This window comes from Rana temporaria, chromosome 13 (genome assembly GCF_905171775.1).
Source record: "Rana temporaria chromosome 13, aRanTem1.1, whole genome shotgun sequence".
NCBI classification, from domain to species: Eukaryota; Metazoa; Chordata; class Amphibia; order Anura; family Ranidae; genus Rana; species Rana temporaria.
The window spans coordinates 636,146-661,416 of NC_053501.1; the positions used below are offsets into that span (position 1 = coordinate 636,146).

At 49.1% G+C, this 25,271-nt stretch overlaps 1 protein-coding gene across 3 annotated transcripts in view; it reads right to left on the reverse strand.

The window, feature by feature from the left end:
- The window catches only part of UNC79 (unc-79 homolog, NALCN channel complex subunit), a 218,786-nt gene that overhangs the window by 60,203 nt on the left and 133,312 nt on the right, over positions 1-25,271 (reverse strand). For 2 of the 3 annotated variants that reach the window (XM_040333248.1, XM_040333247.1), the window contains exons 34-42: positions 21,668-21,784; positions 19,135-19,218; positions 17,546-17,648; positions 17,240-17,380; positions 17,037-17,075; positions 10,360-10,472; positions 10,197-10,282; positions 8,624-8,797; positions 5,638-5,706 (exon numbers count right to left, since the gene is read on the reverse strand). In XM_040333248.1, the coding sequence (XP_040189182.1) occupies positions 5,638-5,706; positions 8,624-8,797; positions 10,197-10,282; positions 10,360-10,472; positions 17,037-17,075; positions 17,240-17,380; positions 17,546-17,648; positions 19,135-19,218; positions 21,668-21,784 (926 nt within the window). The remainder of the gene's footprint in view (positions 1-5,637; positions 5,707-8,623; positions 8,798-10,196; positions 10,283-10,359; positions 10,473-17,036; positions 17,076-17,239; positions 17,381-17,545; positions 17,649-19,134; positions 19,219-21,667; positions 21,785-25,271) is intronic. The other variant, XM_040333246.1, reaches the window with a different exon arrangement.

Consider the following 25,271-nt stretch of genomic DNA (forward strand, 5'->3'; position numbering starts at 1 on the left):
TCTCCTGTACTATGTCTGCAGTCTCTGATCATCTCCTGTATTATGTCTGCAGTCTCTGATCATCTCCTGTACTATGTCTGCAGTCTCTGACCATCTCCTGTACTATGTCTGCAGTCTCTGATCATCTCCTGTATCATGTCTGCAGTCTCTGATCATCTCCTGTACTATGTCTGCAGTCTCTGATCATCTCCTGTACTGTGTCTGCAGTCTCTGACCATCTCCTGTACTATGTCTGCAGTCTCTGATCATCTCCTGTATTATGTCTGCAGTCTCTGACCATCTCCTGTATTATGTCTGCAGTCTCTGACCATCTCCTGTACTATGTCTGCAGTCTCTGATCATCTCCTGTATTATGTCTGCAGTCTCTGACCATCTCCTGTATTATGTCTGCAGTCTCTGACCATCTCCTGTACTATGTCTGCAGTCTCTGATCATCTCCTGTATTATGTCTGCAGTCTCTGATCATCTCCTGTACTATGTCTGCAGTCTCTGATCATCTACTGTACTGTGTCTGCAGTCTCTGACCATCTCCTGTACTGTGTCTGCAGTCTCTGACCATCTCCTGTATTATGTCTGCAGTCTCTGATCATCTCCTGTATTATGTCCGCAGTCTCTGATCATCTCCTGTATTATGTCTGCAGTCTCTGATCATCTCCTGTATTATGTCTGCAGTCTCTGATCATCTCCTGTATCATGTCTGCAGTCTCTGATCATCTCCTGTACTGTGTCTGCAGTCTCTGACCGTCTCCTGTACTGTGTCTGCAGTCTCTGACCATCTCCTGTACTATGTCTGCAGTCTCTGATCATCTCCTGTACTATGTCTGCAGTCTCTGATCATCTCCTGTATTATGTCTGCAGTCTCTGATCATCTCCTGTATTATGTCTGCAGTCTCTGATCATCTCCTGTATTATGTCTGCAGTCTCTGATCATCTCCTGTATCATGTCTGCAGTCTCTGATCATCTCCTGTACTGTGTCTGCAGTCTCTGATCATCTCCTGTACTGTGTCTGCAGTCTCTGACCGTCTCCTGTACTGTGTCTGCAGTCTCTGACCATCTCCTGTACTATGTCTGCAGTCTCTGATCATCTCCTGTACTATGTCTGCAGTCTCTGATCATCTCCTGTATTATGTCTGCAGTCTCTGACCATCTCCTGTATTATGTCTGCAGTCTCTGACCATCTCCTGTACTATGTCTGCAGTCTCTGATCATCTCCTGTATCATGTCTGCAGTCTCTGATCATCTCCTGTACCATGTCTGCAGTCTCTGATCATCTCCTGTACTGTGTCTGCAGTCTCTGATCATCTCCTGTATCATGTCTGCAGTCTCTGACCATCTCCTGTATTATGTCTGCAGTCTCTGATCATCTCCTGTATCATGTCTGCAGTCTCTGATCATCTCCTGTACTGTGTCTGCAGTCTCTGATCATCTCCTGTACTATGTCTGCAGTCTCTGACCGTCTCCTGTACTGTGTCTGCAGTCTCTGACCATCTCCTGTACTATGTCTGCAGTCTCTGACCATCTCCTGTACTGTGTCTGCAGTCTCTGATCATCTCCTGTACCATGTCTGCAGTCTCTGATCATCTCCTGTACCATGTCTGCAGTCTCTGACCATCTCCTGTATCATGTCTGCAGTCTCTGACCCTCTCCTGTATTATGTCTGCAGTCTCTGATCATCTCCTGTATTATGTCTGCAGTCTCTGATCATCTCCTGTACTGTGTCTGCAGTCTTTGATCATCTCCTGTATCATGTCTGCAGTCTCTGACCATCTCATGTATCATGTCTGCAGTCTCTGATCATCTCCTGTATTATGTCTGCAGTCTCTGACCGTCTCCTGTACTGTGTCTGCAGTCTCTGACCATCTCCTGTACTATGTCTGCAGTCTCTGATCATCTCCTGTATCATGTCTGCAGTCTCTGACCCTCTCCTGTATTATGTCTGCAGTCTCTGATCATCTCCTGTACTGTGTCTGCAGTCTCTGATCATCTCCTGTATCATGTCTGCAGTCTCTGACCATCTCCTGTATTATGTCTGCAGTCTCTGACCGTCTCCTGTACTGTGTCTGCAGTCTCTGACCATCTCCTGTACTATGTCTGCAGTCTCTGATCATCTCCTGTATCATGTCTGCAGTCTCTGACCCTCTCCTGTATTATGTCTGCAGTCTCTGATCATCTCCTGTACTATGTCTGCAGTCTCTGATCATCTCCTGTACTATGTCTGCAGTCTCTGATCATCTCCTGTACTATGTCTGCAGTCTCTGATCATCTCCTGTACTATGTCTGCAGTCTCTGACCATCTCCTGTACTATGTCTGCAGTCTCTGACCATCTCCTGTACTATGTCTGCAGTCTCTGATCATCTCCTGTATCATGTCTGCAGTCTCTGATCATCTCCTGTACTATGTCTGCAGTCTCTGATCATCTCCTGTACTATGTCTGCAGTCTCTGATCATCTCCTGTATTATGTCTGCAGTCTCTGATCATCTCCTGTATTATGTCTGCAGTCTCTGATCATCTCCTGTATTATGTGTGCAGTCTCTGATCATCTCCTGTATCATGTCTGCAGTCTCTGATCATCTCCTGTACCATGTCTGCAGTCTCTGACCATCTCCTGTACTATGTCTGCAGTCTCTGATCATCTCCTGTACTATGTCTGCAGTCTCTGACCATCTCCTGTACTATGTCTGCAGTCTCTGATCATCTCCTGTACTATGTCTGCAGTCTCTGATCATCTCCTGTATCATGTCTGCAGTCTCTGATCATCTCCTGTACCATGTCTGCAGTCTCTGATCATCTCCTGTACTATGTCTGCAGTCTCTGATCATCTCCTGTACTATGTCTGCAGTCTCTGATCGTCTCCTGTATTATGTCTGCAGTCTCTGACCATCTCCTGTACTATATCTGCAGTCTCTGATCATCTCCTGTATTATGTCTGCAGTCTCTGATCATCTCCTGTATCATGTCTGCAGTCTCTGTTCATCTCCTGTACTATGTCTGCAGTCTCTGACCATCCCCCTTACTACGTCTGCAGTCTCTGATCGTCTCCTGTATCATGTCTGCAGTCTCTGATCATCTCCTGTACTATGTCTGCAGTCTCTGACCATCTCCTGTACTATGTCTGCAGTCTCTGATCATCTCCTGTACTATGTCTGCAGTCTCTGACCATCTCCTGTACTATGTCTGCAGTCTCTGATCATCTCCTGTACTATGTCTGCAGTCTCTGATCATCTCCTGTATTATGTCTGCAGTCTCTGACCCTCTCCTGTACTATGTCTGCAGTCTCTGATCATCTCCTGTACTATGTCTGCAGTCTCTGATCATCTCCTGTACTATGTCTGCAGTCTCTGACCATCTCCTGTACTATGTCTGCAGTCTCTGACCATCTCCTGTATTATGTCTGCAGTCTCTGACCATCTCCTGTACTATGTCTGCAGTCTCTGATCATCTCCTGTACTATGTCTGCAGTCTCTGATCATCTCCTGTACTATGTCTGCAGTCTCTGATCATCTCCTGTATTATGTCTGCAGTCTCTGATCATCTCCTGTACTATGTCTGCAGTCTCTGATCATCTCCTGTACTATGTCTGCAGTCTCTGATCATCTCCTGTACTATGTCTGCAGTCTCTGATCATCTCCTGTACTATGTCTGCAGTCTCTGATCATCTCCTGTACTATGTCTGCAGTCTCTGACCATCCCCCTTACTACGTCTGCAGTCTCTGATCGTCTCCTGTATCATGTCTGCAGTCTCTGATCATCTCCTGTACTATGTCTGCAGTCTCTGATCATCTCCTGTACTATGTCTGCAGTCTCTGATCATCTCCTGTATTATGTCTGCAGTCTCTGACCATCTCCTGTACTATGTCTGCAGTCTCTGACCATCTCCTGTATTATGTCTGCAGTCTCTGATCATCTCCTGTATTATGTCTGCAGTCTCTGACCATCTCCTGTATCATGTCTGCAGTCTCTGACCATCTCCTGTACTATGTCTGCAGTCTCTGATCATCTCCTGTATTATGTCTTCAGTCTCTGATCATCTCCTGTACTATGTCTGCAGTCTCTGACCGTCTCCTGTATCATGTCTGCAGTCTCTGACCATCTCCTGTATTATGTCTTCAGTCTCTGATCATCTCCTGTATTATGTCTGCAGTCTCTGACCATCTACTGTACCATGTCTGCAGTCTCTGATCATCTCCTGTACTATGTCTGCAGTCTCTGATCATCTCCTGTATTATGTCTGCAGTCTCTGATCATCTCCTGTATCATGTCTGCAGTCTCTGATCATCTCCTGTACTGTGTCTGCAGTCTCTGACCATCTCCTGTATTATGTCTGCAGTCTCTGATCATCTCCTGTACTATGTCTGCAGTCTCTGACCATCTACTGTACCATGTCTGCAGTCTCTGACCATCTACTGTACCATGTCCGCAGTCTCTGACCGTCTCCTGTACTATGTCTGCAGTCTCTGATCATCTCCTGTATCATGTCTGCAGTCTCTGATCATCTCCTGTACTATGTCTGCAGTCTCTGATCATCTCCTGTATTATGTCTGCAGTCTCTGACCATCTCCTGTATCATGTCTGCAGTCTCTGATCATCTCCTGTACTATGTCTGCAGTCTCTGATCATCTCCTGTATCATGTCTGCAGTCTCTGATCATCTCCTGTATCATGTCTGCAGTCTCTGACCATCTCCTGTATCATGTCTGCAGTCTCTGATCATCTCCTGTACTATGTCTGCAGTCTCTGATCATCTCCTGTACTATGTCTGCAGTCTCTGATCATCTCCTGTATTATGTCTGCAGTCTCTGATCATCTCCTGTATGATGTCTGCAGTCTCTGATCATCTCCTGTATTATGTCTGCAGTCTCTGATCATCTCCTGTACTATGTCTGCAGTCTCTGACCATCTACTGTACCATGTCTGCAGTCTCTGACCATCTACTGTACCATGTCTGCAGTCTCTGACCATCTCCTGTACTATGTCTGCAGTCTCTGACCATCTCCTGTATTATGTCTGCAGTCTCTGACCATCTCCTGTACTATGTCTGCAGTCTCTGATCATCTCCTGTACTGTGTCTGCAGTCTCTGATCATCTCCTGTATCATGTCTGCAGTCTCTGATCATCTCCTGTATTATGTCTGCAGTCTCTGATCATCTCCTGTATTATGTCTGCAGTCTCTGATCATCTCCTGTATTATGTCTGCAGTCTCTGACCATCTCCTGTATTATGTCTGCAGTCTCTGATCATCTCCTGTATCATGTCTGCAGTCTCTGATCATCTCCTGTACTATGTCTGCAGTCTCTGATCATCTCCTGTATTATGTCTGCAGTCTCTGATCATCTCCTGTATTATGTCTGCAGTCTCTGATCATCTCCTGTACTATGTCTGCAGTCTCTGATCATCTCCTGTACTATGTCTGCAGTCTCTGATCATCCCCTGTATCATGTCTGCAGTCTCTGACCATCTCCTGTATTATGTCTGCAGTCTCTGATCCTCTCCTGTATCATGTCTGCAGTCTCTGATCATCTCCTGTATTATGTCTGCAGTCTCTGATCCTCTCCTGTATCATGTCTGCAGTCTCTGATCCTCTCCTGTATCATGTCTGCAGTCTCTGATCCTCTCCATACAGGTGATGGGGACTCACCCGGGTGGCGTTGGTTGTCGGGATCTTCAGCAGGCAAATCATTATCCGCAGACTGGAATCTAAGGAGCACTGCAGAGACAAAACCAATTCTTTGTTATCAGATCATCCGAACAAACATACAACACAGACACACAACACACAACACAGACACACAACATACAACACAGACACACAACATACAACACGGACACACAACATACAACACAGACACACAACATACAACACAGACACACAACATACAACACAGACACACAACATACAACACAGACACACAACATACAACACGGACACACAACATACAACACAGACACACAACATACAACACAGACACACAACATACAACACAGACACACAACATACAACACAGACACACAACATACAACACGGACACACAACATACAACACAGACACACAACATACAACACGGACACACAACATACAACACGGACACACAACATACAACACGGACACACAACATACAACACAGACACACAACATACAACACAGACACACAACATACAACACGGACACACAACATACAACACGGACACACAACATACAACACAGACACACAACATACAACACAGACACACAACATACAACACGGACACACAACATACAACACAGACACACAACATACAACACAGACACACAACATACAACACGGACACACAACATACAACACGGACACACAACATACAACACAGACACACAACATACAACACAGACACACAACACACAACACAGACACACAACATACAACACAGACAACACGGACACACAACATACAACACAGACACACAACATACAACACGGACACACAACATACAACACGGACACACAACATACAACACAGACACACAACATACAACACAGACACACAACACACAACACAGACACACAACATACAACACAGACACACAACATACAACACGGACACACAACATACAACACGGACACACAACATACAACACAGACACACCACATACAACACAGACACACAACATACAACACAGACACACAACATACAACACAGACACACAACATACAACACAGACACACAACATACAACACAGACACACAACATACAACACAGACATACAACATACAACACAGACACACAACATAGACACAAAACACACAACATACAACACAGACACACAACATACAACACAGACACACAACATACAACACAGACACACAACATACAACACAGACACACAACATACAACATACAACACAGACACACAACATACAACACAGACACACAACATACAACATACAACACAGACACACAACATACAACACAGACACACAACATACAACACAGACACACAACATACAACATACAACACAGACACACAACATACAACACAGACACACAACATACAACATACAACACAGACACACAACATAGACACAAAACACACAACATACAACACAGACACACAACATACAACACAGACACACAACATACAACACAGACACACAACATACAACACAGACACACAACATACAACACAGACACACAACATACAACACAGACATACAACATACAACACAGACACACAACATACAACACAGACACACAACATACAACACAGACACACAACATACAACACAGACACACAACACGGACACAGAACATACAACACAGACACACAACATACAACACAGACACACAACATACAACACAGACACACAACATAGACACAAAACACACAACATACAACACAGACACACAACATACAACACAGACACACAACATACAACACAGACACACAACATACAACACAGACACACAACATACAACATACAACACAGACACACAACATACAACACAGACACACAACATACAACACAGACACACAACATACAACACAGACACACAACATACAACACAGACATACAACATACAACACAGACACACAACATACAACACAGACACACAACATACAACACAGACACACAACATACAACACAGACACACAACACGGACACAGAACATACAACACAGACACACAACATACAACACAGACACACAACATACAACACAGACACACAACATAGACACAAAACACACAACATACAACACAGACACACAACATACAACACAGACACACAACATACAACACAGACACACAACATACAACACAGACACACAACATACAACACGGACACACAACACACAACACGGACACACAACACACAACACGGACACACAACATACAACACAGACACACAACATACAACACAGACACACAACATACAACACGGACACACAACATACAACACAGACACACAACATACAACACGGACACACAACATACAACACGGACACACAACATACAACACGGACACACAACATACAACACGGACACACAACATACAACACAGACACACAACATACAACACAGACACACAACATTCATTTGCTTTCCTAACACAAAGCTGAGTCACCTGCGAGCGCCCAGCATGGCGCCTATTAGAGCCTACGGCTCCAAATAATACCCCGCCGCTGTAATTCAGGTGCGCGAAAAGGGGCCGGGCACCTGAATAGGGGGTAGTAGCGGCGACATCTATGGTAATAGACAGGTGGCAGGAGAGAGGGGGCGGCGCCCATGCGCCCTTTATGGAGGCACCGCCACTGCCCTCCAGACTGGTGACCCTCATTGTATAGAGGAGGTAATGGCTTACAATGGCTGCCTTTGATGATGGCAGGTTGCCACATGGGACGAGTACCTACCACCTGGGACGAGCACCTACCACCTGGGACGAGCACCTACCACCTGGGAGGAGCACCTACCACCTGGGAGGAGCACCTACCACCTGGGACGAGCACCTACCACCTGGGACGAGCACCTACCACCTGGGACGAGTACCTACCACCTGGGACGAGTACCTACCACCTGGGAGGAGCACCTACCACCTGGGACCAGCACCTACCACCTGGGACCAGCACCTACCACCTGGGACCAGCACCTACCTTTAGTGGCAGGACGGAGGGAAGTTTGGCGAAGAACGTCTGGAACTGATTACAAATGGTTGTCCAGAGATTGCTGGGGGAATCCATGGGTAAGGCTTCCATAAAAGTGGCAATGTTCTCCAAGCAGCGCAACATGGCGCCCCCTGCAGGCAAGTTCTTTTTGTTGTTTAAACCCTGAAAAGAAAAAGGGTTCAGAGTAAAGTGATTGGTTGATTTAATAAAGCACTTTTCAGAGTTGGCAGAGCTTCCAGGGAGGCGACCCCACCCCCATCTACGTGATTGGCTTGTTTTTCCTTTCAGTCCCAGAGGGGGGATTTTGTATTGAAGTAATTGGACCAAAGCCAAACATTTGTCTCGCCGGCGGGGGGCGGTCCCAGTGACCTCAATGGGGGGCTTTGATAGGCAATCCTACCCGGCAAACCCAACAAGCCCAGCTATAATTGGGTGTGGCATGTGGAGCTCCGCCTTCATCTGTCAGGGAGGGGTAAAACAACCGATCAACCACCTACCTTTTCCACTCCTGTACCACCCGTGTGAAAGGGGCCTTAAGTGCTGAGTGTGCACCGAGAGTTCTATTGCTTTAATTTTTCCAGGTCATGGGATAGCTACTAGTAGAACCAGACCACATGGGATAGCTACTAGTAGAACCAGACCACATGGGATAGCTACTAGTAGAACCAGACCACATGGGATAGCTACTAGTAGAACCAGACCACATGGGATAGCTACTAGTAGAACCAGACCACATGGGATAGCTACTAGTAGAACCAGACCACATGGGATAGCTACTAGTAGAACCAGACCACATGGGATAGCTACTAGTAGAACCAGACCACATGGGATAGCTACTAGTAGAACCAGACCACATGGGATAGCTACTAGTAGAACCAGACCACATGGGATAGCTACTAGTAGAACCAGACCACATGGGATAGCTACTAGTAGAACCAGACCACATGGGATAGCTACTAGTAGAACCAGACCACATGGGATAGCTACTAGTAGAACCAGACCACATGGGAGAGCTACTAGTAGAACCAGACCACATGGGATAGCTACTAGTAGAACCAGACCACATGGGATAGCTACTAGTAGAACCAGACCACATGGGAGAGCTACTAGTAGAACCAGACCACATGGGATAGCTACTAGTAGAAGCAGACCACATGGGATAGCTACTAGTAGAACCAGACCACATGGGATAGCTACTAGTAGAACCAGACCACATGGGATAGCTACTAGTAGAACCAGACCACATGGGAGAGCTACTAGTAGAACCAGACCACATGGGAGAGCTACTAGTAGAACCAGACCACATAGGATAACTACTAGTAGAACCAGACCACATAGGATAACTACTAGTAGAACCAGACCACATGGGATAGCTACTAGTAGAACCAGACCACATGGGATAGCTACTAGTAGAACCAGACCACATGGGATAGCTACTAGTAGAACCAGACCAGGTGGTAGAACTACTAGGAGAACCAGACATTTGTACGGCTGGCTTCTTTGCACTATAACATTGAGAACCAGACGGACAATGTAGTAGTTAGTTGTAGTAGTTACTCACCTCCAGCAGTTGGCTGAGGGCAGCAAAGGAGCTCAGCTCATTGAAGTCCATCAGCGCGACCGCCAACGTGCGCAAGAAGCTCCCGTCTGTAACAGAGAAAAACGTTTTGTTGGGTTCATTGCCAGCGGGGGAAGGGCCACTCACAAGGAACAGGGGGCGTTACCTTTGATATTGCTCTGGAAGAGTTGGGTGAAGATGCCATTGGGTGCCAACTGGTGGAATACACAGCGGAGGAATTGTTTCGCCACCCCCGCCACGTTCCCGGGAATCAGCATGCTGCAGAAGGAACGCAAATCATTACAAGAAAGGGAAGTCATTGTAAACCCGGGTCATCCCGCGGAAAGGGCCCCGCCCACACTGCTGTCCCATGGAAAGGACTCCCCGCACCTAAATCGCATCAAGTGTGGCGCCAATATTATAGGTAGATATTTCTCTACTTCAGGTGTCAGGACCTGGATCGCCTGTTGGTGGCATGTGGTTCCTTGAGCTGGGGGTTGAAGTTCCAGTGTCCACCAACAGGTGTCTCCCAGCAGGATCAGGCTCAGGATTTAACATACATAGGGTTGACAGGAAGTAAGAGGTACTGTAACGGAACTATGTATTCTGCCTGGACATCTATAATCCTCATGCAGTGAGGCCTACAAAGGGTTAATTGTAGAGTGACTCTTTCACTGCTAAATTCTAATGCCCCCTTTCTTCAGCTAATTGACTCTCCTTTGTGTAGTTAACAGCCTCCTGTCAGGTGTATGCTGATGGGATTATCTGTGAGTATGTATTGTTCTAAAGGTTAATTGAATTCTATTGATAAAGGAATGTGTCTGATCAGGTCATGTTAAATGGGTCTCGGGGCCGAAACGTCTAGATACTGACTAAGTGATTAATTCAAGGAGATGTCATTATTGTAAAGTATCTGTATTGAAGCCCCCCCACTGTGTGAGAAGGGGTGGGCGGAGAGTCATTGTTCCTGTAACAGCTTGTAGCCACATATAAGCTAGGGGAATGTACCATAAAAAATTCAGTCTTTTTTGGCCCTTCAAAACGCAGCCTCGTCTCGTTCTTGAAAGGGGATGCTATGGGACTATTATTCTGCTCCTTTCACAGCGGAGCCTGACTCTCTCTGGATCTTGTGGATGGGATAATACCGGTTTTACTTGCATACAGCAGCTTGCCAGGGAAAAGGACGTCTCCAACGGCTGATACCCTCTCACTACCTGGGTAGCCGTTGCAGGTACTATTAAGAGGAGGAACAAAATACCTTCCCAGCAGCCAACTGATGGAGACTGATTACTGGGAAGCCCCAATGTTGGTGTCATTTGGACAGATTATGTCCCATCCTTGGTGTCAGTGGCAAGAATATTGCCTCAATGAACAGGTTCAGGATTTAACAGCAAGCATGCAACTGGCTGACTAAATACCTTCCCAGCAGCCAGCACCAGGTGTAGACTGATTACTGGGATCTGCTGGCTGCTGGGAAGGTATTTAGTCAGCCAGATGCATGCTTGCTGTTAAATCCTGAGCCTGATCCTGCCTTGCACCTACACTGTATATATTGCTTCCGTCTTGTACTTTACCCCCCCTTATTCCTGCGCCCCCCCCCCTTCCTTGCATCGCCAGTATTGCCCTGTTTTCCCCCATTTTGTATATATTGTACATCAGGGCTCAAAATTTCAAGTCCTGAGCCACTAGCCAGGCCTCAAGGGTTACTCGCCACCAGTTGCCCCGCCCAACCCCTACCATGCACCACCCCTAAACATGCCCTCATAATCTCATGAAATGACACTTAAATGTTTTATGCAGAAGTAAGTAACTTTATCCGTGTTCATCAATGCAGCCTCCCCCGTATCCACCAATGCAGCCTCACCCGTGTCCACCAAGGCAGCCTCAGCCGTGTCCACCAATGCAGCCTCACCCGTGTCCACCAATGCAGCCTCACCCGTGTCCACCAATGCAGCCTCACCCGTGTCCACCAAGGCAGCCTCAGCCGTGTCCCCCAAGGCAGCCTCAGCCGTGTCCACCAAGGAAGCCTCAGCCGTGTCCACCAAGGCAGCCTCAGCCGTGTCCACCAAGGCAGCCTCAGCCGTGTCCACCAAGGCAGACGCAGCCGTGTCCCCCAAGGCAGCCTCACCCGTGTCCACCAAGGCAGCCTCAATCGTGTCCACCAAGGCAGCCTCAGCCGTGTCCACCAAGGCAGCCTCACCAGTGTCCACCAACGCAGACTCAGCCGTGTCCCCCAAGGCAGCCTCAGCCGTGTCCACCAAGACAGCCTCACCTGTGTCCACCAAGGCAGCCTCAGTCGTGTCCACCAAGGAAGCCTCACCCGTGTCCACCAAGGCAGCCTCAGCCGTGTCCACCAAGGCAGCCTCAGCCGTGTCCACCAAGGCAGCCTCAGCCGTGTTCACCAAGGAAGCCTCAGCCGTGTCCCCCAAGGCAGCCTCAGCCGTGTCCCCCAAGGCAGCCTCAGCCGTGTCCCCCAAGGCAGCCTCAGCCGTGTCCCCCAAGGCAGCCTCACCCGTGTCCACCAAAGCAGCCTCAGCCGTGTCCACCAAGGAAGCCTCACCCGTGTCCACCAAGGAAGCCTCACCTGTGTCCACCAAGGAAGCCTCACCCGTGTCCATCAGGTAGGGAAGTAGAGGAGAGGAAGAGCATTGCCAGGCCGGATGATAGGAGCACCGAGGGACGTCACTGGAACAGTTTTGATTTCAATTGCTGTGTTCCCATCGCTCGGCGACACATACAGCCCCGCCCCCTGGCCGGGGAACTTTGATGCATGTCGCTCGTTCCGGGATTGGACGGGTGATCTCTAAAATTTCCCAGGACCAGGGGGCGGGGCTATGTGTGACAGCAAGTGCGTGGAACACTTGGCTATTGAAGTGGAAGCCTCTAGTGATGAACCTCGCTCTCCGAATCATTCAGCTGGCTCTCTCTTCCCCTCCGCGAGCGCTGGGAGAAGGATTTCTATACAACCCCCCAGCTGTGCTCCCCCCCCCCCCCTCCCAGGCAGCCCACGCTCGCCGCCCCTCAAAATGCGAGCGATTTTTAAGTTGAATCTCATATAGCCCGGTCTCAGTTTCCTCAGTGTGGCCACAGATCTGGCCATCCTCACCACCGATTTCTGACATCGGGTGTCTCAAGTTCCAGTTCCCAAATATTTACTGCGCTTTGCTGCCCTCCTCAGGCAGGGGTGATACAAACACACAAACACACAATGGGCCGGATTCAGGTATAATTGCGCTTTTTTTGCGGAGGCGCAGGGCAACGTTTTTGCCCTGCGCCCCCGCAATTTTTTTGCGCTGCCCTTGATTCACGGAGCATATGCTCCGTAAATTGCGCGGGCGCGCCGGCAAAATGCCCGGCGCAAGAGCGCGTAATTTAAATGATCCCGTAGGGGGCGGGAATCATTTAAATTAGGCGCGTTCCCGCGCCGATCGTAGAGCGCATGCTCCGTCGGGAAACTTTCCCGACGTGCATTGCGGCAAATGACGTCGCAAGGACGTCATTTGCTTCAAAGTGAACGTGAATGGCGTCCAGCGCCATTCACGATTCACTTACGCAAACTACGTAAAATTCAAATTTCGCGACGCGGGAACGACGGGTATCCTATAGCATTGGCTGCGCCTGCTTTTAGCATGTGCAGCCTTACGCGAAAACCGCCGTACGTAAACGCCGTAAATTGCGTACGCAGGCCTCGCGCAACGTTGTGAATTGGTGTTAGTATGCAATTTGCATACTGTATGCTGAGCACAACGGGAGCGCCCCCTAGCGGCCAACGCAAGAATGCAGCCTAAGATATGCGGGCATAAGAGCCTTATGCCGCGCATATCTTAGGCTGCAGTCGGCGTAACGAGGTTCCTGAAACAGGAGCATTTGTTACGCCGGGGCAAGTAAGCAATTGCGCTGCGTAACTATGGTTACACAGGCGTAATTGCTTCTTGAATCCACCCCACTATATGTAAAAAGACAAAAGAGGGCGCACCAGCCTTGTGTGTCACCCAAACACCCTTTATTTAAAAGATTGGTAGTGTGGTGCCCCCTTGTGCTCACAGTTGGGATTGTCAGACAGATTTTGGGGTCAAGTCTATTATATCATTTCTATTTTATATCAAATGCCGGAATATTATCTCATTTTAGATTATTAGGACAAATTTCACTGTCTGTACAAATGTCGGGAATAAATCCCGGGGAGATAATTGATATTACAAGCTGATGTCATCGTTGGTTAAGCAATGGGTCACGACGATCAGGACCCGCGATGACATCATGGCGTCAGAATGAGCGACGAGCTTTCCTGCAATTCTCATGTATTTTTAGAGGCAAAAAAAGATTTCTTTGTTTTTCTATTAGATATTTAATCATTTGTTAATCTAGATTAGCAGTCCCCAAACTTGCGGCCAGGGGGCCGGATGTGGCCCTTTGCTTGCCTTTATATGGCCCACATTATTTCTCCCACTGATACCAATGATGGGACACTATTCCTCCCGCTGACACCAATGATGGGACACTATTCCTCCCACTGACACCAATGATGGGACACTATTCCTCCCACTGACACCAAAGATGGGACACTATTCCTCCCACTGACACCAATGATGGGACACTATTCCCCCCACTGACACCAATGATGGGACACTATTCCTCCCACTGACACCAATGAGGGGACACTATTCCTCCCACTGACACCAATGATGGGACACTATTCCTCCCACTGACACCAATGATGGGACACTATTCCCCCCACTGACACCAATGATGGGACACTATTCCTCCCACTGACACCAATGATGGGACACTATTCCTCCCACTGACACCAATGATGGGACACTATTCCTCCCACTGACACCAATGATGGGAAACTATTCCTCCCACTGACACCAATGATGGGACACTATTCCCCCCACTGACACCAATGATGGGACACTATTCCCCCCACTGACACCAATGATGGGACACTATTCCCCCCACTGACACCAATGATGGGACACTATTCCTCCCACTGACACCAATGATGGGACACTATTCCTCCCACTGACACCAATGATGGGACACTATTCCTCCCACTGACACCAATGATGGGACACTATTCCTCCCACTGACACCAATGATGGGACACTATTCCTCCCACTGACACCAATGATGAGACACTATTCCTCCCACTGACACCAATGATGGGACACTATTCCCCCCACTGACACCAATGATGGGACACTATTCCCCCCACTGACACCAATGATGGGACACTATTCCTTCCACTGACACCAATGATGGGACACTATTCCTCCCACTGACACCAATGATGGGACACTATTCCCCCCACTGACACCAATGATGGGACACTATTCCCCCCACTGATACCAATGATGGGACACTATTCCTTCCACTGACACCAATGATTGGACACTATTCCTTCCACTGACACCAATGATGGGACACTATTCCTCCCACTGATACCAATGATGGGACACTATTCCTCCCACTGACACCAATGATGGGACACTATTCCTCCCACTGACACCAATGATGGGACACTATTCCTCCCACTGACACCAATGATGGGACACTATTCCTCCCACTGACACCAATGATGGGGCACTATTCCCCCCACTGACACCAATGATGGGACACTATTCCTCCCACTGACACCAATGATGGGTCACTATTCCCTCCCACTGACACCAATGATGGGACACTATTCCTCCCACTGACACCAATGATGGGACATGTCAGTAGGGCAGTGGACGGTGTCAGAGGGGCAGAGGACGGTGTCAGTAGGGCAGAGGACGGTGTCAGAGGGGCAGAGGACGGTGTCAGTAGGGCAGAGGACGGTGTCAGTAGGGCAGAGGACGGTGTCAGTAGGGCAGAGGACGGTGTCAGTAGGGCAGAGGACGGTGTCAGAGGGGCAGAGGACGGTGTCAGAGGGGCAGAGGACGGTGTCAGAGGGGCAGAGGACGGTGTCAGTAGGGCAGAGGACGGTGTCAGTAGTTTTTATTATTTTATTATTATTCTATTTTTTTAGGATCCTGTTAGTGAACTTTGGTGAAATTTCAGGGGTTGATACAGGAGGATTGTGCGCCATGCGGGGAGATGAGGGCACAGGCACACCTGGCACACCCTGCGCACACACCTATGTGTTTATCTGTATGTGGGAGTTCGGTGGGTTCCGGTGTTACAATCTTAGTTGCTGTGAATTGTTTTGTTACAATAAGCGCAATCAATACTTCTTCTCTAATATTGCGCGGTTATCATTGCGGTATTTTTCAAGTTTTCATAGATATTTATGACAGATGATGTCATCACTAGAGAATATTTTTGTTTTACCGTTTCGATCCATTTTATGTTGCATGTCGGTCGGGGTATCGATCAGGGTATCGATCGGGGTATCGATCAGGGTATCGATCAGGGTATTGATCAGGGTATTGATCAGGGTATTGATCAGGGTATCGATCAGGGTATTGATCAGGGTATTGATCGGGGTATTGATCGGGGTTTCGATCAGGGTATTGATCAGGGTATTGATCGGGGTATCAATCGGGGGAATTGATCGGGGTATCGATCGGGGTATTGATCGGGGTATCGATCGGGGTATCGATCAGGGTATCGATCAGGGTATTGATCAGGGTATTGATCAGGGTATCGATCAGGGTATTGATCAGGGTATTGATCGGGGTATTGATCGGGGTATCGATCAGGGTATTGATCAGGGTATTGATCGGGGTATCAATCGGGGGAATTGATCGGGGTATCGATCGGGGTATTGATCGGGGTATCGGGTTTATCTGCCGTCTTTGTACAATTTTTTCGCTGAGCGCAGATTTTTTACATTATCTGTAGCAGTTTATTATTTACCTTTCAGCTTGATTGGAGAAACTTGTACAGGACGCCAACCTAATGAACAGAGATAAGAAATGAAGAAACTGTTCATATTTAGAAGATGAATGACAGACACAGGAGACGGAGGAGAGGACCAATCCGATGGCTCCATTTATGGAGTGTCTCCTTTAAAAACTCAGCAGAAGAATTATATTTCAGCATCTCCAACAAATTCCTACCTGCCCACGGATTGCATGATATCGAGCAGCAGAGGAGCCGCCAAGTCCGGACTCAGGTGAATGAATGTCAGAAGAACAACGATGGCCAGACCTAAAGTTTCCTCATCATATTCCTCCAGGATGGCCCCACAGTCATGGCACCTGCAGAACAATACAGATTGATTATCCACCCATCTCCAGTATATGTAATATAACTATCTATCAATTTAATATCTATTTATCTATTTCGGTGATAGTTTAGCACATAGAAGACATTTACACCCATGGAAGTCATAATCCCCCTTTCTGGGTTTTCTGGGCACTTACTTATCAGACATTATTGTGGGCTGGTCATCAGAGAAGTCCTCGGGGGCGGGAACAAACATGCTGACTATACTGGGAGCCGAGAGTAGGCTGGACTTTGTCGCCCCTTAAAAGATACAAAGAGGAAACATTGTTACGTTTTATTTACATTAAATCCCGGACTGAACAGTGAGAAGATTCTGATCGAGTCATGTGATCTGCTGCCGCCATGGCAGAGCTGTGCTCTTAAGGTGTTCTGTGAATTCCTAGTGCTTAGAGGTCCTGGGGCGTTCTGGGGCCCGGAGATCCTGGGGGGGGGGTTTGGGGCCCGGAGATCCTGGGGCATTCTGGGGCCCGGAAATCCTGGGGCGTTCTGGGGCCCGGAGATCCTGGGGAGGGGTTTGGGGCCCGGAGATCCTGGGGTGGGGGGTTTGGGGCCCGGAGATCCTGGGGCATTCTGGGGCCCGGAAATCCTGGGGCATTCTGGGGCCCGGAGATCCCTCATCATCAGAGGCTGGAGTAACCAAGACGAACCTTTCCAGAAAATAAGAGTTAAAAGGTCTGCCCACCAGGAACTGAGGTGGTTTTTTTTTAGGGCGGCAGTAAGATGTAAAACCACCCAAAAGTTTTCTGTATCTCTTAGGAACCGCCCCACCCCCATCCCATGTCTCCCTCACCCTGCACACCCAATAATGGTTCGGTCCTCTGGGTTGGACAATACCAGAGCCTTTGGTACAGAACCTAGAAAATATACCAATAAAAAAATACTCATATAATAAATATTAATAATAATTAGACACCTGCAATTTGTTTAGTTCCGAATACGTTTTTTAACAAATTTTGTCAAATTCGTTTATTTAAAATTTTTCTATTTCAGAATTTTCTGATTTTTGAATTTTCTGATTTTTGAATTTTCTGATTTTCTACTTTTGAAATTTGGAATTTTCAGATTTTCGAATTTTTATGATTTTTTTATCTTCGATTTTCTTACCTCTGATTTTCTAATCTTGGAATGTCTGAAGTTTCTGATTTTCGAATTTCTGATTTTCTTATCTCTGATTTTCGAATTTTGGAATTTTTAATTTTCGAATTTCCCAAATTTCCGCAATTTTAATATTCTGCAATTTCGAGCTTCCAAAATTTAGATTTTCTGAAATTCGAAATGTCCAAATTTCTGAAATGTCCACATTTCTGAAATTCTAAATTTCAGAATTTCTGAAAATGTGAAATTTCTGAAAAATTCAAAAATTTCAAAAATTTAGCAAATTCTAAATTAGGAAATTCGAAATTCAAAAATCGGAGATAAGAAAGAGATTAGAAAATCACAGATAGGAAAATCAGAACATTGAAAATCCGAAAATTCGGAAATCAGAAAACTCCGAAATTTGAAAATGCCGAAATTCAAAAATTCGGAAATTGGAAAATTCAGAAATTTAAAAATTTGGAATTCGAAAAAACGATGAATTTTGAAAATCAAGGAATTTGGATTTTTGAACCTCCGAATATCTGAAATTCTGAATTTTAGAATTTCCGAAAAATGCAAAAAAACGAATATAACGAAAAGGAAGGAATTTTTCGGCAGTGCACATAATAATAATAATCACTTCACCCACCAATCTGGATATACGGAATACTCGTCCTGCCCATGGACACCTCTGAGATGCTTCCTAAGACCTCGTGTGCAGCTTTGGGGTCATCTAAATGCAAAAAGAAGACAAAATGTTAACCACATAAAAAGTTGAAGATTTTACAAAAACAGCAAAATCACAACGATCGGAATCTAAATGAGATCTCCATTCAAAACTTCTTCATTCAGTAATGGATACTTTGTGTGGATGTAGATTTACTTTTGTCTGGTTTGTGGGAAGAGCGGAATACTGCAGAGGACTGCGGAGCCCTACGGAATACTGCGGAGGACTGCGGAGCACTGCGGAGGACTGCGGAGCCCTGCAGAGGACTGCAGAGCCCTGCGGAGGACTGTGGAGCCCTACGGAGCACTGCGGAGCCCTACGGAGGACTGCGGAGCCCTACTGAGGACTGCGGAGCCCTGCGGAGGACTGTGGAGCCCTGCGGAGGACTGTGGAGGACTGCAGAGCCCTGCGGAGGACTGTGGAGCCCTGCAGAGGACTGGGGAGCCCTGCGGAGGACTGCGGAGCCCTGCAGAGGACTTTGGAGCCCTGCGGAGGACTGCGGAGCCCTACGGAGCACTGCGGAGCCCTACGGAGGACTGCAGAGCCCTACGGAGCACTGTGGAGGACTGCAGAGCCCTACGGAGGACTGCGGAGCCCTACTGAGGACTGCGGAGCCCTGCGGAGGACTGTGGAGCCCTGCGGAGGACTGTGGAGGACTGCAGAGCCCTGCGGAGGACTGTGGAGCCCTGCAGAGGACTGGGGAGCCCTGCGGAGGACTGGGGAGCCCTGCAGAGGACTTTGGAGCCCTGCGGAGGACTGCGGAGCCCTACGGAGCACTGCGGAGCCCTACGGAGGACTGCAGAGCCCTACGGAGCACTGTGGAGGACTGCAGAGCCCTACGGAGGACTGCGGAGCCCTACTGAGGACTGCGGAGCCCTGCGGAGGACTGTGGAGCCCTGCGGAGGACTGTGGAGGACTGCAGAGCCCTGCGGAGGACTGTGGAGCCCTGCAGAGGACTGGGGAGCCCTGCGGAGGACTGGGGAGCCCTGCGGAGGACTGTGGAGGACTGCAGAGCCCTGCGGAGGACTGCAGAGCCCTGCGGAGGACTGTGGAGGACTGCGGAGCCCTGCGGAGGACTGCGGAGGACTGCAGAGCCGTGCGGAGGACTGTGGAGCCCTGCGGAGGACTGCGGAGGACTGGGGAGCCCTGCAGAGGACTGCGGAGGACTGGGGAGCCCTATGGAGGACTGCGGAGCACATAACTGAATAGAAGCCACTCCTGCAGAATGTTCTCTTCAGATCTACACACAGCAGATATTTCTCTGGGGCTCGCTTTTCACTCACTTGCGTCTTTGGACGCGCTTTATTAAAGGGCTCTGAATGCAGATAAAAGCTCCTCTCACTAAATAAAATGGGAGTAACTAGCAGATGGCACACGTGGGGCACAACATGGGAACACTACAGCGATACCAAAGAGAGAGAGGACTGAGCGGCAGAGGATCAGCAGAGCCGGGGGACTGGAGCACGAGGGGCTAGCAGATGTCACATGTGCTGCACAGCATAGGAGCAATATAGCAAGAGGTGAGCAGGGACCAGAGAGAGAGGAGGATTAGAAAACCAGAGGATCAGCAGAGTTGGGGGTTACTACTGAGCGGGGGGATCAGCAGAGCTGGGGGTTATTACTGAATGGGGGATCAGCAGAGCTGGGGGTTATTACTGAATGGGGGATCAGCAAAGTTGGGGGTTATTACTAAACGGTGGACCAGCAGAGCTGGGGGTTACTACTGAGTAGGGGATCAGCAGAGCTGGGGGTTTCTACTGAGTGGGGGTTCAGCAGAGCTGAGGGTTACTACAGAGCATGAGATTAGCAGAGATGGGGGTTACTACTAAGTGGGGGATCAGCAGAGTGGGGGTTACTACTAAGTGGGGGATCAGCAGAGCTGGGAGTTGCTACTAAGTGGGGGTTCAGCAGAGCTGAGGGTTACTACGGAGCATGAGATCAGCAGAGATGGGGGTTACTACAGAAAGGAGGAGCCAGCAGAGATGGGGGTTACTACTGAGTGGGGAGACCAGCAGAGCTGGGTGTTACTACTGAGTGGGGGATCAGCAGAGCTGGGGCGAGTGTAAACGAGCCCTAAGTGCTCCATAATAAGTAAATAAAATTCTTACAAATGTAACATTTATTTTTTTAAATGTCTTTTTGTTTTTGTTTTTTGGAAATGTCCGGATCTGATTGGATCTGATTGGATCTGATTGGATCTGATTGGATTTCTCATTTAGTTTCAGAATTTTTATTTTTTTTTCCTCTTGAGAAAAAAATAAATAAAAAGAAAAGAATAAAACACCACAAATGTTTCACAAAACCTTCATGTAGAAACGCGAATGTAAAGAAATTATACCAGCGCGATGTTTGCGAGAGCCCCTCCCCCCAAGACCGATGGCTCTATCCCCTCACTATGTGGGTGGGATGGTTTGAAGCTCAGGGGAGGGTGAAGAGGGGGAGGGACTCCACCTACCAGGATCCCAGGTACTGATATTGTGGGGTGCACTGGATTGGTGCTCGAGTTGCCTCTTCATGAGCTGCGCCATAGCGAGCGCTCCCAGAGAACCCCGCTTCATCTGTCTATATTGTGCTTGGAGGACAAATAAAAGCGCAAAATATTACTGGGCGGCAACTTTCCTTCTCTAATCTTATACATTGCGTGCCAATCCCTCCAATGGCCTCCACTCCCCCCTGCCAATCCCTCCGCCGGCCTCCACCCCTCCGCCGGCCTCCACCCCTCCGCCGGCCTCCACTCCTCCCTGCCAATCCCTCCGCTGGCCTCCACCCCTCCGCCGGCCTCCACCCCTCTCTGCCAATCCCTCTGCCGGCCTCCACTCCCCCCTGCCAATCCCTCCGCCGGCCTCCACCCCTCCGCCGGCCTCCACCCCTTTCTGCCAATCCCTCCCGGGGCCTCCACTCCTCTCTGCCAATCCCTCCAATGGCCTCCACTCCCCCCTGCCAATCCCTCCAATGGCCTCCACCCCTCCGCCGGACTCCACCCCTCCCTGCCAATCCCTCCACCGGCCTCCACTCCTCCCTGCCAATCCCTCCGCCGGCCTCCACTCCTCCCTGCCAATTCCTCCACCGGCCTCCACTCCTCCCTGTCAATCCCTCCGCGGGCCTCCACCCCTCTCTGCCAATCTCTTCGCCGGCCTCCACCCCTCTCTGCCAATCCCTCCGCCGGCCTCCACCCCTCTTTGCCAATCCCTCCGCCGGCCTCCACCCCTCTCTGCCAATCCCTCCGCCGGCCTCCACCCCTCTCTGCCAATCCCTCCACCGGCCTCCACCCCTCTTTGCCAATCCCTCCGCCGGCCTCCTGCCCTCTCCGCCAATCCCAACGCCGGCCTCCACTCCTCCCTGCCAATTCCTCCACCGGCCTCCACTCCTCCCTGTCAATCCCTCCGCGGGCCTCCACCCCTCTCTGCCAATCTCTTCACCGGCCTCCACCCCTCTCTGCCAATCCCTCCGCCATTCCTCCACCCCTCTCTGCCAATCCCTCCGCCATTCCTCGTGTCGAACGTGTCGTCTTTCGTGACGTTCTTCAGGCAGGGAAACAGATTGAATTCTGCAGGTGACGGATCAGGGGAGTGCAGTGGATGGAGGAGCCAAGACTCGGTGCACACGGATCGCACAGTGTGGGAGGAGCAGGATGGATCCCGGTCACACACGGTCATGAAATCTCCGGAGGTTTCCAGACGTTTTTTTGCTTGTGTGGCACAAACCCGAGTACAGATCTTCTGCTTACCCGAATCTTCGCAGACGAGGGTGTGCGCCGCGTCCTTGCTAATGTCCGATTCCTCCGCCACCATTCGTAGAGCCATCCGCCGATCTCCTGCCAGCATTCGTCGCACTCACTTCATCGCGTCTGGGGTTCTGCTTGTCGGCCCGAACGTGGCTCATCCTCGGCTGTATCCTTCCCGGCGTGGAAGCGTTTGAAGCGGCGACATCACATTTTCTGCTCGCGGCTTCCGTCCCGCAATCCAACTTTTCAGGCGTCTCCGTTGCCGTTTTCCCCCAATTGGTAGCAGAACTTGGTGCTCCATTGTGACCCCCTCCCCCCCCCCCCCTCACACGGACCACGTTCCACTGCCCGCAGCAGGTCTACCCCGACGGTCACGTGTACTTCATGCTAGGTGGTGCTTCTCCACGTGACTCTGGATGGAGATATTGGACCAAACTTTTTAGACACACCTCGTGTATACAGAGGGGGAGGGGAAATACCGATCGTCTCCCCTGCAGATCGTTACATAGAAATGAATATAATTTCTCTCATAGGAGACAGAAGATCAACCAAAACTCCAGAGAGGTCACATGATACAAATGTTATACATGGAGGAGAATAAGTATTTGACCCCCTTAGTAGTTGGGGGAGGTTCCTTAGTAGTTGGGGGAGGTTCCTTAGTAGTTGGGGGAGGTTCCTTAGTAGTTGGGGGAGGTTCCTTAGTAGTTGGGGGAGGTTCCTTGTTGGGAAGCACAGAGGTCAGACGTTTCGTGCAGTGGGGGGGAGGTTCCTTAGTAGTTGGGGGAGGTTCCTTAGAAGTTGGGGGAGGTTCCTTAGTAGTTGGGGAGATTCCTTGTTGGGAAGCACAGAGGTCAGACGTTTCTTGTAGTTGGGGGAGGTTCCTTAGTAGTTGGGGGAGGTTCCTTAATAGTCGGGGGAGGTTCCTTGTTGGGAAGCACAGAGGTCAGACGTTTCTTGTAGTTGGGGGAGGTTCCTTAGTAGTTGGGGGAGGTTCCTTAGTAGTTGGGGGAGGTTTCTTAGTAGTTGGGGGAGGTTCCTTAGTAGTTGGGGGAGGTTCCTTAGTAGTCGGGGGAGGTTCCTTAATAGTCGGGGGAGGTTCCTTGTTGGGAAGCACAGAGGTCAGACGTTTCTTGTAGTTGGGGGAGGTTCCTTAGTAGTTGGGGGAGGTTCCTTAGTAGTTGGGGGAGGTTTCTTAGTAGTTGGGGGAGGTTCCTTAGTAGTTGGGGGAGGTTCCTTAGTAGTTGGGGGAGGTTCCTTGTTGGGAAGCACAGAGGTCAGACGTTTCTTGTAGTTGGGGGAGGTCCCTTAGTAGTTGGGGGAGGTTCCTTAGTAGTTGGGGGAGGTTCCTTAGTAGTTGGGGGAGGTTCCTTGTTGGGAAGCACAGAGGTCAGACGTTTCTTGTAGTTGGGGGAGGTCCCTAGTAGTTGGGGGAGGTTCCTTAGTAGTTGGGGGAGGTTCCTTAGTAGTTGGGGGAGGTCCCTTAGTAGTTGGGGGAGGTTCCTTAGTAGTTGGGGGAGGTTCCTTAGTAGTTGGGGGAGGTTCCTTGTTGGGAAGCACAGAGGTCAGACGTTTCTTGTAGTTGGGGGAGGTCCCTAGTAGTTGGGGGAGGTTCCTTAGTAGTTGGGGGAGGTTCCTTAGTAGTTGGGGGAGGTTCCTTAGTAGTTGGGGGAGGTTCCTTGTTGGGAAGCACAGAGGTCAGACGTTTCTTGTAGTTGGGGGAGGTTCCTTAGTAGTTGCGAGTAACGCGGTTTACGAGCGTTTTTTTCGTGAGCTTTGTCTCAGAAGATGAGCAGAATTCAAAGCCTCTGGGGTGTGCAGTACCGCATTTTGCCATAGGTGCGGGGGCGCTGGTGATGCCTGGAGCCGCTCGGAATACACTCAGAAAGACTCGGAAACTCTTGGAGACACTCGAAGACACTCGGAAACACTCCGTTCCTCAGTGCATCCGAGCGACTACGGGTGTCGCCGGCGCCCACCGCACCTTTGGCCACATGCGGTACTGCATACATTAGCAGTCACTGTGGATTAAATCATCTGAGTTTCCATTGACTTCTATGGGGAAACTCGCTTTGATATACGAGTGCTTTGGATTACAAGCATTCTCCTGGAAAGAGTTATGCTTGTAATCCGAGGTTCCTCTGTACTTATTTTACTCACTGAACTGCAACTTAATAACATTTGTATCATTTTTTCAGGATAACAATTCTAGACTCTTTATTTCTGTGTAAGTGGGGAAGCTCATCTGCAGGGGATCAAATACATATTTTCCCCACTGTGTATATAATATATACACACACACACAGTGGGGGCGGGGTTTACCATATCTTTGTATATT